General features: G+C 48.3%; 1 protein-coding gene across 1 annotated transcript in view; it reads left to right on the top strand.

Annotated features, from left to right (window-relative positions):
- The window catches only part of HOOK3 (hook microtubule tethering protein 3), a 118,416-nt gene that overhangs the window by 93,193 nt on the left and 10,553 nt on the right, over nucleotides 1-14,670 (top strand). The window contains exons 17-18 of the mRNA XM_065406217.1: nucleotides 8,214-8,248; nucleotides 13,896-13,978. Of these exons, the coding sequence (XP_065262289.1) occupies nucleotides 8,214-8,248; nucleotides 13,896-13,978 (118 nt within the window). The remainder of the gene's footprint in view (nucleotides 1-8,213; nucleotides 8,249-13,895; nucleotides 13,979-14,670) is intronic.

Below are 14,670 nucleotides of genomic sequence, written 5' to 3' on the forward strand. Positions count from 1 at the left end.
GCTGTCCAAAGGCAAGCCGGCGATGATGCACCCATCACGGTCGCCATCTCGGCACCGTTCGCGGCGCCAATCCCGGTCGAGCTCCGCCTCGGTGGACTCCCGGCTTCCCTCCGCGCAGCGGGCCGCACAACCGTCGGGCCCCAGCAGACGCGAGGCACCGGCCCAGCAGCCCTGCTCGAGCAGGCACCGGGACGTTTCGGTCGCGCGATCCCTGAGACCGTCCTCCCGCAGCCGCTCCCGGGGCCACCGGTACCGATCCAGGTCGGCACGGCGCTACTCCCGGTCCCGGTCACGAAGGCACCGCTCTCCAACCCCGGACCAGCACCGCCCCACGGCACCGCCGTGGCCCTCTAGATCACCGTCCATAGTTTCGGAGGTGGACTCGGGCCATTCCAGCAAATATGCCCACAGAGCGCAGGCCAGTAGGGAGCACGAAGCCTCTTGGCAACCACAGTGGGGCCACCCAGGGCAATGGCCATTCTGGACCCCTTGGGCCTACCATCAACAAGGCCCCCCGTCCAGAACCTCAAGATCGGGCCCCTCAGGACACCGGTCCCGCTCCCCATGGTGGCGCCCACCCTCCCGCAGGGAGTCCACGGTATCCAGGCCGCCAGAAAGGGAAAGGGCCGACTCGGCACCGAGCCTGGCACCGTCTCAGGCCCACGTCAGAGAACGCACTCCGGAGGAGCGCCCTGCTGATGAGGAGTTACAGGAGGAAGAGGACGCACAAAAGGCCATGACCTCCTCCTCCTCACCAGACGAAGCCGTGGCGGGCACAACAGTGTCCGGTCCTCCCCCGATTGACCATCGGGCACACCAGGACCTGCTCCGCCGAGTAGCCCTCAATTTGGGGTTGCAGGCAGAGGAAACCGTAGAGCAGGAAGACCCTATGGTCGACATTCTAAGCCCGGAAGGCCCCTCCAGGATTGTGCTCCCGCTCATAAAAACGGTCCAATCTAATTACAAGACCGTATGGCAAACACCAGCCTCCGCGGCGCCTACGGCAAAGGGCGTAGAGAGGAAATACTTCGCCCCATCCAAGGGGTTTGATTTCCTATTCTCCCATCCAACCCCATGTTCGCTGGTCGTCTCCGCGGTCAACGAACGGGAGCGACATGGCCAACAGGCCCCGGCCCCCAAGGCCAAGGAGGCAAAACGCTTGGACTTATTTGGGAGAAAGGTCTACTTGTCCGGAGGCCTCCAGCTGCGGATCGCGAACCAACAAGCGATCCTGAACAGGCACAATTTCAACTCCTGGGCATCGGTGTCCAAGTTCAAGGAAGCCTTGCCTCAGGGCTCGCAACCCGAGTTTGCTGCCTTAGTAGACGAAGGGAAGGCGGTGGCCAAAACCTCCTTACAGGCCTCACTTGACTCCGCTGACGCAGCCGCTAGGGCAATTGCGTCAGGAGTGGTAATGAGACGCTCGGCATGGCTGCAGGCTTCCGGCCTTCCCCCAGAGGTGCAAAACACCCTCCAAGACCTTCCGTTCGAGGGTTCAGGCTTGTTTTCGGACCAAACGGATGCCAGACTACACAGCCTTAAGGACTCTCGAGCTACCCTCAAGTCGTTGGGGATGCACACCCCAGTGACGCAGAGGAAGCCCTTCAAGCCCCAACCTCCGCAGAGGCAGTACTACCCTCGTCCTAGACAGGAGCCGTACCGCAGGAGGGGCAGGGATAACAGGCGTAGACGCAACAACACGCCCAACCAAGGCCAAAATCAGGGCCAAAACAAACCGCAGCCGGGAAACAAACAAGGGTTTTGAAGCTGCGATCGAGGACAGTGTACCAACCTCTATTCCGGATCCCCCCCTGTGTTTCAGGGACCGCCTGTCCCGTTTTTACCGTGCTTGGTCACGTATAACATCGGACCGCTGGGTCCTACGCACGGTGGAGGCAGGATACACCCTTCAGTTCTCCTCGCCCCCTCCCTCCCACCCCCCAACCCCGTCCCTCTTCAGGGACCCCTCTCACGAGCAACTCCTCTTGCAAGAGGTGCAGGCCCTCCTCACAGTAGGAGCGGTGGAAGAGGTTCCTCCGGACCTCAAAGGGAAAGGGTTCTATTCAAGATACTTCCTCATTCCCAAAGCAAAAGGGGGCCTTCGTCCTATTCTGGACCTACGCAAGCTAAACAAATACTTGCTCAAACCACGTTTCCGTATGGTCTCCCTTGGTACCATCATTCCATCCCTGGATCCGGGGGATTGGTACGCTGCCCTCGATATGAAAGATGCCTATTTTCACATCGCTATCCGACCGGCCCACCGGCGGTTCCTGCGCTTCACTGTCAGCCAGCGCCCTTTCCAATGTACAGTTTTGCCCTTCGGCCTGGCAACAGCCCCGCGCGTATTCACGAAATGCATGTCCGTGGTAGCAGCTTTTCTTCGAAAAAGAAGGATGCGCGTCTACCCATACCTGGACGACTGGCTCCTAGCGTGCCGGTCGGAGGCCGAGGTTCGCTCCCATGTGGCATTGACGCTACAGGTGTTCCACGAACTCGGTCTACTGGTCAATGTACCCAAGTCATCACTGGTCCCTACGCAGAGACTGGACTTCATAGGGGCAGTCCTGGACTCAGTGGCGGCACGGGCGAGTCTCCCCGTGTCGAGGTTCCTGGCCATTCAGAAGGCCGTGAGCTCCATCCAGCAATTCCCCACGACCACGGCCAGATGTTGCTTACAACTCTTGGGGCACATGGCGGCCTGCACCCACGTAGTCGGACATGCCCGCCTCAGACTCAGGCCGCTGCAGTTGTGGCTGGCCCAAGCATATCGCCCCAACAGAGACCCCTTAGACCTGGTCATGACTATCCCGGCTCGGGTGTCGAACGCCCTCCGTTGGTGGCTCGATCGGCAGCAGGTTTGCGCGGGAGTCCCTTTCGCCGCCCCACAGCCCGTTCTGACGTTAGTAACAGACGCGTCGGACCTGGGTTGGGGGGCGCACTCAGGGCTTGTGGTCCAGGGAAGAAAAGTTGCTTCATATCAACCCGAAGGAGCTAAGGGCGGTTCGCCTCGCCTGCCAGACCTTTCACGCTACCATAAGAGGCCACAGCGTGTCGGTTCTGACGGACAACACTACCGCCATGTTCTACATAAACAAACAGGGCGGGTCCCGGTCCTCTCCCCTCTGTCACGAGGCACTCCGCCTCTGGGACTTTTGCATAGCCCATTCAGTCCACTTACTAGCGACATATCTCCCGGGGGTCCAAAACGGACTAGCGGACCACCTCAGCCGGTCCTATCTCATGCACGAGTGGACGTTGAAGCAGGACGTCCTGCGTTCAATCTTCCGGAGGTGGGGGTTTCCCCAGGTGGATCTCTTCGCCACCGAGGACAACAGCCAATGCCCCCAGTTTTGTTCATTCCAGAACCGCAGTCCGGGCTCATTGGCAGATGCCTTCGCAATCCCGTGGGGCGGGAGCCTGGGGTATGCCTTTCCCCCATTCCCGCTCATCCACAGGGTCCTCCTCAAAACCCGCAGGGACAAGGCGACAGTCATCCTTATTGCCCCGGCGTGGCCACGTCAGCACTGGTTCACGTCCCTGTTGGAACTGTCCGTGTCCACTCCGATAACCCTCCCCCTCCATCACGACCTCATCACACAAGACCGAGGTCGCCTGCTCCACCCGAACCTACCGTCGCTACATCTCACGGCGTGGTTTCTCTCTGGCTAAACGATATGGAGCACGGGTGCTCTCATGAGGTCCAGCAAGTCCTCCTTGGTAGTAGAAAGCCCTCCACAAGAGCGACCTACCTTGCCAAATGGAAATGGTTCTCCCACTGGTGTGAGCCTCACCACATCCAGCCTCTGCAGGCCTCAATCCCATCAATTCTAGACTACTTGCTACACCTCAAGCATCAAGGGCTCACCCCCGCCTCAATTAAGGTGCATCTGGCTGCCATATCGGCGTTCCACCCTGGGGAGTTGGGGGTTTCGGTGTTCTCCAACCCCACAGTAGTCCGATTCCTCAAGGGGTTGGAGAGGGTGTTTCCCTACTCGCGCCCACCGGTCCCCGCGTGGAACCTCAACCTGGTCCTCACTAAGCTCATGGGGCCGCCCTTTGAACCCCTAGCCTCTTGCTCCCTCCTGCACCTCTCATGGAAGGTAGCGTTTCTCGTGGCCATCACATCAGCTAGGAGGGTATCGGAATTGAGAGCCCTCACTTCGGAACCTCCTTATACAGTTTTTTTATAAGGATAAGGTGCAACTGAGGCCGCACCCCAAATTCCTTCCAAAAGTGGTCACGCACTTTCATATGGGGCAGGACATTTGTTTACCGGTGTTCTTCCCCAAGCCCCATACGGACCCCAGCCACCGCAGCCTGCATACCCTTGATGTCCGTCGGGCCTTGGCGTTTTATCTAGACCGCACCAGGCCATTCCGCAAATCGACTCAGCTGTTTATTGCCATTGCGGAGCGAATGAGAGGCCAACCTATTTCGACGCAACGCTTGTCGGCATGGATTGTGCTTTGCATACGCACGTGCTACGAGCTCGCCAACGTACCAGCCCCGGAGATCAGGGCTCACTCAACTAGGGCCCAAGCGTCCTCGGCGGCCTTCTTGGCACAGGTTCCGCTCCAGGAAATCTGCAAAGCAGCCACCTGGTCGTCGGTGCATACGTTCACAGCCCACTACGCGATCCATCATCAGACCAGAGATGACGCGATGGTCGGCAGGGCGGTGCTTCAATCAGTTATTCCTTGACTCCTACCCTCCTCCAATGGTAAGCTTGTGAGTCACCTAATGTGTAATGGACGTGAACAATCACTCGAAGAAGAAAAAACGGTTACTTACCTTCTGTAACTGTTGTTCTTCGAGATGTGTTGTTCACGTCCATTACACTTCCCACCCTCCTTCCCCTCTGTCGGAGTCACCGGCAAGAAGGAACCGAGGGAGGGTCGGGCCGGCAGGGATATATATACGCTAGAGCGGGGCGCCGCTCTGGCAGGAGGGGAGACCCTGCAGGCCCGACGGGAGCCGCTGAGGGAAAAAGTTTCCGACGTTCGTGCACGCGGCGCGCGCACACCTAATGTGTAATGGACGTGAACAACACATCTCGAAGAACAACAGTTACAGAAGGTAAGTAACCGTTTTTTATTAAATTTTTTTTTTTTTTAAATCCACCTCCTGAATATTTTTGCCAGAGTTTTTTTTATGATAATTGTGTACAGGTGTTTCAGATTACAAATGCTTTTTGTGTAATGACAGTAGGATAAAACTGACTTCTAATTACCTTTGAGTATTTATCATAAATGAATAAACTGTTTCCCACATGGGAGAAAAAGGCAAAACAGCTGGTGGGAGTTCGCTAGCTGCTGTAGGGAAATTTCTGTTATTGTGGAAGAAGGTTTTGAGCAGGGCTAATGGCAAACAATTGTGAAACTTTCAAAAAAATTAAGAGGATGATGTCAATGTCAATTATTTTTAAATGGAGAAAATGAATTTTTCCTCCTATTCAGTATAGTAATCGTAAGGGTTACTTCTAACAACAATAGGTACAACATTTTGAGACAGAAATGTGTTTTTCAACTTGGCAATGCCCTTTAAAAGGGTTTGCTATACATTTTTGTAGCACATCACTTCTTTACGTAGTTATTTAACTCAAATATATTCGTTACTGTCCCTGAAAACTTTATATAGTGCTGTAGGTATATGCAGCAATCTAGAATGGGTAAAATGTGCCATATAAATATCAGCTTCACTACAGTGCAATACAGAACTCAAGCATAGGATGCATAATGCATCCTTTTGCCTAATCTTCCATCACTGATAAAGTATAACTCAGTTCTCACCTTTGCGCCTCTTCTTGTTATTGTTTATATTGTATCTATCCAAATGAGATTACATGTCCTTTACAGTAGGAACCTATCTTAATTGTGTTTCTAAAGCACAATTCACATCTTTGGTGTTGCGCAAGTAATAAAAATAAAAGCAAGTGCATGCAGGCAAAATCAACTCAGTCAAACGGCCACTTGTGGTCTCTTCATAACTGATCAGAGCACTAAGTGGGACACCCAGATTTGAATCTTGATTTAGTCTTCTACTCCCAAGACCTGAAGGAGACTAGACACTACTAATGGCTTGATCCTTCCTCTTTGAAATCAATGCGAATAATTGAGTCCTAAGTGTCCAGGGATAAAATACCTTGTGACTATACCATATCTCCTTTCCCAGGTGATATATACAACAGTTTGTAACAGTTGTTTAAAGGAGCCATATGCCTATCTTCCATTACAGTTGGTACAGAGACTGCGAAAGTAAAAGGAAAAATTCCAAGGATGAAGGAACCAAAAACCACACAGGGTTGGATCCTTAGTTGGTGTAAATTGTTGTAACGCCATTGAAGTTGGATTTTCACCAATTTGTACCACTTGAACAGCTGGCCCACACAACCTTTTGCCAGAATAGGAAGCATATCAAGAAAGTCCTACTCTGAAATAATCAGAGCCTATCCTCCGAGACAAGGAAGAGAGTGAGTGTAAAAACAGTATTTTAAAATGCTTAGCCCAGCTGAGAGTTTTCTTGGACTGCACTTAAATGGTCCATATTTGGCTGTGTAGTTAATCCCCTGTTGAGGGGAATTTGGAGGTAGAGCAGCGACTTCATCATTGTACCTTTGCTGGTTATTATTATTTGAATTGCAGTAGTGTCTAGTGGCCGCAGTCAAGGACTAGGACCCCATTGTGCCAGGCGCTGTACAAGCAGAACAAAAAGGTGGTCTCTTCCCCAAAGAGCTTACATTGTTTGGCTTGTATAGAATGATAGTGTGAATGGAAAATAGAAATGCAGATTAATTTGACGTGAGATGCTCTGCTCAAAGTCATCCTCCCCAAAATAAATATTTTTCTACATCATGGCCCACAGGCCCATCCAACAGACTACGTCTTGTTTGACTGTTTTGTCACATCATGGGCACACCTTCAAAATGACTTTTAAAAACAGCAACTACTCTCCTATGAAATTCTAGTTTGAGTATGCTGGTTCACGTATTTGCTTCTTTACTACTTTTATATTGTTTGTTTTTAGTGTGGAGGCAGAAAAGCATTCATCGGGTACGTCTAGACTGCAAATAAAAACCCACAGCAGGCCTGTGACAGCTGACTCGGGTTCGCAGCGCCCGGACTGTGGGGCTGTTTCATTGCAGTGTAGACTTCCAGACACAGGCTGCAGCTGGAACGGGCCAGCCCCGGGTGTCAGACTGCAGTGTAGACATACCCACACAGTTGAATGCAGTATGGATAATTTGTGCTAGCTTTCTAAAAGTCCCCAGAAAATGAGACAGGATAATGAAACAACTAAGTACAGAGAGGAAGGGAAAATGTGCATATATTTCCCCCCCTCCCCTTTCCCCCAATGAATAGTTTTAACTTTTTCTGTTCATGAGTTAAATAGTTTCTTCTCTTGTCTGCTGTTTTTGCTTCATACTAATATGTTCTCTCTGTCTCTTGGCATGGGTTTCTGCTCAAGGCTATTGTGAGTATGGCTTTCTGTTTCCTTAACACTATCATGTTTTAGGCATTGATAAAAAATGAGATGCTTAAATATGTAAAGTGACATTTTGTCACAAATGAAAACTTATTTTGAAGCTTTAAAAAAAAAAAATGTTTATCCAGCTGTGACTTAACCACGAGGTATAGCTTAGGACACCACGGGTGTAAGATATTTGTGCATCTGTAGTCAAACAATAAAGACATGAGAACAAAGAACAGGGAGAAAAACCACTGAGGCTGAATTCCTGGCCCTACTGAAATCAGTGGTGAAATTTCCACAATTTTCGTGGGGCCAGGGTTTTAGACTTAATCTGATGTTTCTTTAATGCTTTAGTAGTGCAACTCTTCAGGAAAGCTTGCCGCACTGTCTTTTAGTTTCAGATAAAGAAGTTTGGATTAACCTGCAAGCATACCAGAGCATGGAGAAAAGAAAACAAATGAAATAGAATTGTTTTTCTAATAAATTGATCTATTCAGTATTGATCCAATTTCAGAGAAATGTTTGTAAAGCATCCTAACTTCAGTATGATCATATAACTGTCAAGGGAAGGATAATTACTACAGTACCATAGAGAACTGCTGTAAATGTTTGGTATAAACAGAATGCAATGAAAATATGGCAGCTTTGGTATAAATGTAAAATTATGTATTTCACCGTAACTGATATAATCTCAAGTTCCACAATGTTTTAAAATAATTAACACACTTAACTTTCTATTTTAGTCAGTTCTTCTGAAAAAGAAGCTTGAAGAACATCTGTAAGTAATAAAACTTTCCAGTATTTTTTTTGTAATAATGAAATAAAAATACTGACTTTCTGTACACTGGAGAATGCTTAGCCAGTAGCGGGAAGGTAGTCACTCATTAATGATTTGGAAGATATATAAGCAACAGAAGTGTAGACAGCTAAATATACCTAAGGAAGCCATTATTCAAGTATTATTTACATCTTGTAGAGAAAGTCTTTGCCAAAGAAAAATAATTAAGGAAGAATAATGATTTTGTGGTATTAGAAAAATTTGATTTAAAATTTTGTAAAGCTTAAATCAAGAGGAATAGTTCATGTTGCCCTGAAGAAAGCACTTTAATATAAACAGTATTTACTTGTCCACTCTGAAGTATACATTATAGCAGTGGTTCTCAACCAGGGGCATATGTACCCCTGAGGGAATGCAGAGGTCTTCCAGGTGGTACTTCAACTCATCTAGATACTTGCCTAGTTTTACAACAGGAAACATAAAAAGCACTAGCGATGTCAGTACAAACTAAGATTTCATACAGATGATGACTTGTTTATACTGCTCTATATACTATACACTGAAATGTAAGTCCAATATTTATATTCCAATTGATTTATTTTATAATTATATGGTAAAAATGAGAAAGTCAGCAATTTTTCAGTAACAGTGTGCTGTGACACTTTTGTATTTTTATGTCTGATTTTGTAGTAGTTTTTAAGTGAGGTGAAACTTGCGGGTACACAAGACAAATCAGACTCCTGCAAGGGGTACAGTACTCTGGAAAGGTTGAGAGCCACTGCATTATATAATAAAAGATAAGGTAGGTGAGGTAATAGCTTTTATTGTACCAGCTTGTGTTGGTGGAAGGTACAAGCTTTCAAGCACAGTTCTCTTCTTTATGTGTGGGGAAGGAAGAAGAGTGTCTGGGCTCAATACAAGCTGGGACAGATTGTTAAGCAGAAGGGGTAATGCATTTGGAAGCGGTCACTTTAAATGAAGTAGGATGAGGGGTTCAGGGCAGGGGAGTGAGGGCTGTGGGCTCTGGGGCAGGGCCAGGGATGAGGGATTTGGTGTGCAGGCTGCCCCGGGGCTATGGCGGGGGGACAGAACTCCCCACAGCTCTCTCTCGCCACAGCAGCACCTGGGCTGTGGGGGAGAGGCGCCTTTCCACACTGCAGCAGCTCCGGCACTGGGGCCACGGGATAGGCGTCTTTCCCCCGGCCGCAGCAGGTCTGGGGCTAGGCTGGGGGAGGGGAAAAGGGAGGGGTACCTCTTCCCCAGCTGCGGCAGGTCCAGGCTGGGTTGGTGCCAGGAGAGGGATGCCTCTCTCCCAGCCGTGGCAGGTCCGGGGCTGGGGAGAGGCATCTCTCCCCGCTGCAGCCCTGAGCACCAGCACGGCGCTTAATAGGCTGCTCCCGGGCCACGCAGCTTACAGGGAACTCTAGCCTCCAGAAACTCCACGTTAACAACCTCCCCCTGAATACCATGGATGTCACCTCCCTATACACCAACATCCCTCACCATGACAGCATCGCTGCCTACCTCAAATACAAACAAGATAATGGACAATGCTTGGAAATCCACCCAAAACACATCCATGTCATCTTCACCCACAACAATTCCACATTTAACAATGAACACTTCGGCCAAACCATGGGAACAGCCATGGGTACTAGAATTGGCTTCCCAATACGCCACCCTCTTCATTGGCCACTTCGAGGAAAAATTTCTGGAAAAATGCACCATGAAACCAATGATATAACTGCGATACATAGATGATATTTCCATCATCTAGACAGAAGTCCTAAACTCCCTCATAGATTTCCACCACAACTTCAACCACCACCACCTAACCATCAAACTATCTCTAGAACACTCTCTTGACTTTCTGGACACCACAATTAGTTCAAACAATGGAATCCTACAAATGACCGTATACAAGAAATTCATTGATCACCACACTTACCTCCACAGATCCAGCAACCACCCAGACATAACAAAAAAATCTGTTATCTGCAGCCAGGCACTCATATACCACTGACTTTGCTCGGAAGAAAGAGTCTGGGCTACACAACTAAACACACTATAATCTGCTTTCACTAAACAAATACACTCCACCAGAGAAGTAGATCACATAATGGAATGAGCCTCCCAAATATCCCAAGAGAACCTGCTTTAGTACAGAAAAAAACACACTGACTGCACATCCCTAGTTGTCACCTACCACCATACTGGAACCCATACGGGGTATCTTCAAACAGTTACAACCCATATTTGATAGGGACTACATCCTGAAAGAAATGTTTCCTGAACCCCTTCTTCTGGCCTTCAAACTACCCCCAGCCTTGTGAAGTTCATCATCAGAAGCAGCTCCCCACAGACCAGGACGCACCAACTAACAGCGGCACCAGACCCTGCCAGAAAAACAGATGCAAAACCTGCAGACACACAGCAGGGGAGATATCATACCCCCCATAACATAGCTTTCAAGATTCATGGATCCTATGCATGCTTATCAGAACAGATGGTGTACCTCATCCAGTTCATCGAATACCTAATAAGTATGTGGGTGAAACCAGATGCTGACTACGCTCTTCAGTGGACTCTCACAGGAAAATATTAAAAAACCTAATATCTGTGGGTGTACACTTTTCACAAAGTGATCACTCCATATCTGATCTTTCAATACTTGTCCTCAAAGGAAACCTGCACAACACCTTCAAAAGGTGAGCCTGGGAACTTAAAATCAGAACTCTGCTGAACACCAAAAACCATGAACTTAACAGGGACAGTGATTTTATGGCTCATTACAACAAACTGTAACATAGCACACTGCCCACTACCCTTCATGCATAACCAATCTAACTCCCAGTTGCCTACTTCATTTCAAGTGACCACCTCCAAAAGTCATTACCCCATCTGCTTTAACAGTCTGTCTCAACTTCTATTTAGCTCAGATACTCTGCTTTCTTCTCCAGAGCAGAAGAAGAGCTCTGTGTAGCTCAAAAGCTTGTACATACCACAAACACAACTTGGTCCAATAAAAGATATTACCCTCCCCTACCTTGTCTCTCCCATATCCTGGGACCAACAGGGTTACAACACGACAAACAGAATAAAAGATAACATCTTAATAAATGTGATCATTTTGTTTTACCATTTACGCACTTGTCTTAATTTTACACTTTTCTGAACTGCAGTTGTTACCTAAAGTTCTTCTTCGAGTGGTGGTCCCTATATGTATTCCATACGTATATGCGCATGCACACTATGTGCCTGAATCCAGAAGTGTTTCTAGCAGTATCCGTTGACCCGCACGTACGTAGTGCGTCCCCTTGTGTTCGCAGCCAAGGATATAATAAGGTGTGCAGGCCGATGTCTCTTCAGTTCCCTCTTACCGCCGCGTGGCCCGAGTCAGAACCCCTGTTCCTTCACACAGGATTCTCTCTCAACCACAAATGGGAGTTACATAATGCCACACTCCGATACTTCTTCCACAAATGGGACATCTGGTGATGGGACCTCTTTGCTACTCGTGAGAACTTAAAGCTGCCCCTTTATTGTTCCAGAGGGGCCATGGGAGAGGACTCGCAGGGCAACGCTCTTCTCCTCCCCTGGACAAGCGACCTCCACTACGTCTCTCCCCCCATTCCCCTCCTCCCACAAGTGTTACGCAAGATCCACCGGCACCGAGCTACCATAATACTCATAGCCTCATTCTGGCCCCGTCAGTTTTGGTTCACGGATCTCCTCAGACTCTCCACCCACACACCACTCTGCCTCCAAACACTCCTGGATCTCCTCATACAGGATCAGTGCCAGCACCCCAATCCGGGCCCTCTTTGCCTCACGGCCTGGTTTTTGGATGGGGCTCAACTGTAGACAGAGCACACCAGTGCAACACATTCTTAACCAAAGTAGGGAGGGCATCCACTTGGGCCTGCTTCCAAGCTAAATGACAACGCTTCACTGTATGGGCTCACTGTCATCACCACCCAACAGTGCGATATCTATACCTATCATCCTCAACCATCTTCTCGATCTCAAAACATCAGGTCTTGCCCTCAGCTGTTTATAGGTCCACCTGGCAGCGCTCAATGCCTTTCCCCTCCTCCTCTCCTCCCTCTGCCCCCCGTGGATGGCGCCTCCGTGTTTCACACCTTACCGCTGTCCATTTCATGAAGTGTCTACTCAAAACCTTCCTGCCAGTACTGAAGACCCCCACCACCGTGGGACCTTAATCTCATTCTCTCTGCCCTCACAAAGCACCCTTCAAGCCTCTGGCAACATGCTCCCTCTCCCACCTCTCCATGAAGGCGACATTCTTAGTAGCCATTACCTCAGCTAGACGGGTCAGTGAACTGGTGACTGTGATTTCAGACACCCCCACACACACACACACCGTATTCCACTAGGATAAAGTTTCCTTGTGGCTACACCCTAAATTCCTTCCAAAAGTAGTTTCAGAGTTCCACCTAAATCAGTGCATCCACCTACCTGTTTTCTGCCCCAAACCACATGCCTCCCACTCGGACAGGGTCCTGCACTCCCTCGACATCTGCCGTGTAAGTGCCAGTCTACCTCCACAGGACTCGCTCCTTTCACTCATCGCCAAAACTATTTGTGGCCATTGCCGACCGATCCAAGGGCCAAGCCCTCTCCTCCCAATGAATCTCCAAATGGGTCTTCAGGTGCATCCACGAATCCTAAGTATGATCCAACATGCCACTACCAGATGTAGTCACAGCCACTGTACACGAGCACAAGCAGCCACATTGGCCTGCCGCACAGACATCTCGTGGCAAGACATCTGTTGTGCAGCAACCTGGTGCTCTGTCCACTCGTTCACGTCCCACTACACCATTGCACAAGCAGTGGCTACGAACACTGCTGTGGGCCAAGCCGTACTGCAGACTGCACTTCCCATCGCATCCTCTCACCCACCTCCACACTGATCACTACTTCCTACTCACCCACATATGGAATATGTGTAGGGACCATCACTCGAAGAAGAGGAGGAAGTGGTCCCTATTTGTATTCCAATGCCCGCCCACCATCCCCTCTGCTGCAGACCGGCCTGCACAGAGGTAAGAGGGGATACTGGAAAGGTGTCGACCCGCACAGCCTATTATACCCTCGGCTGCAAACACATGCGGGTCAGTGGACACTGCTAGAAATACGTCCGGACTCAGGTGCATGGTGCACAAATAGGGACCACACTTCTTGAAGAACCTCCAGTTACAGGTAAGTAACCTCCTCATATGATGACCTACTGACTTACAAGAAGTGTATAGCCTCTATTTGGGGTGTTGTGGGGGATTAGCCAGTCTTTAATAATATCATAGCTGTCAAAATTATGTATTTCAAGCAGGCTTTGTACAGCTTATTGTAAATTTTAAAATAATTGTAGAATTTTGGACTGAGAATGGAGCTTTCTGATGTTACAACTGTGCATATACAGAAATGTTTTTTCTTCTGTTTTTTAAACAGTTCCATTCTTTGTTCATTGATATCACTCAACATGCCCTACTGCCTCACAGCCAAAAGTCAGCTTTGTTATAATTTCCCAGAATTGTAGAACATGGAATTTTTTTATTGCTTAATTTTCATTTGAGATGGAGAAGAGTGTTGGAACAATAATGTATCTTCTCACAATTTGTAACAGGGAGAAGCTGCATGAGGCTAACAATGAAATACAGAGGAAACGAGCTATTATTGAAGATTTGGAACCAAGATATAACAACAGTTGTGAGTTTTCTTCCATTAGAACAAACAGTCTTTACGTAAAAAAGCTTGTATGTACAAAGGGTCTTTAATAATTAACAGAGAAAACTGTAAAACGTTTTAAAAAAATGAATTTGTAAAATCTTAAGTGTTTTATTGATACAAAATTATAGGGAAGTCTGACAATGGTAAGCCGATATTAATTCTTGCAGAGGAGAACATCAAGATTTACTGACCCAAAAGATACTGCTAATGTTTATAGAAAGGAAGCAGAGGCCAGTTTACTAAAATCTTGATGCCCAGAGGAATGTCAAGTTAATACAGTTCTTGATTGGTCATCTTAACCTCAGTTATCTGTTGCTGTTATCTGCAATAGGATCATGTCCCTGGTATCTGTTACGTTAAAAATCCCTCCATGCTTATTAGCTCTCCTGCAGTATGCTGATATGTACTACATGTTGCCTCAACATGTGTTCAGATTGTAGACTGAAATGGTGATGACAGTTGGAGGATCAGAAAAATCATTAGAGTAAATCTTTGGACACTAGTTGGTCAATGAGAATGTGGCTTTGGACAAGTAGGCCAGTTTGGGATTTCACAGCCACACACCAAGGCCCAATTGTAAAGGACCCTAAATGGTATATTGCTTTTTAAAAAAAAGGCAAATGTGTACCGCCATTACATTGAGTAGGTTGGAAAAAAAGAAGTGCCCCATC

Source organism: Emys orbicularis, chromosome 6, assembly GCF_028017835.1.
Source record: "Emys orbicularis isolate rEmyOrb1 chromosome 6, rEmyOrb1.hap1, whole genome shotgun sequence".
Classification (NCBI taxonomy): Eukaryota; Metazoa; Chordata; order Testudines; family Emydidae; genus Emys; species Emys orbicularis.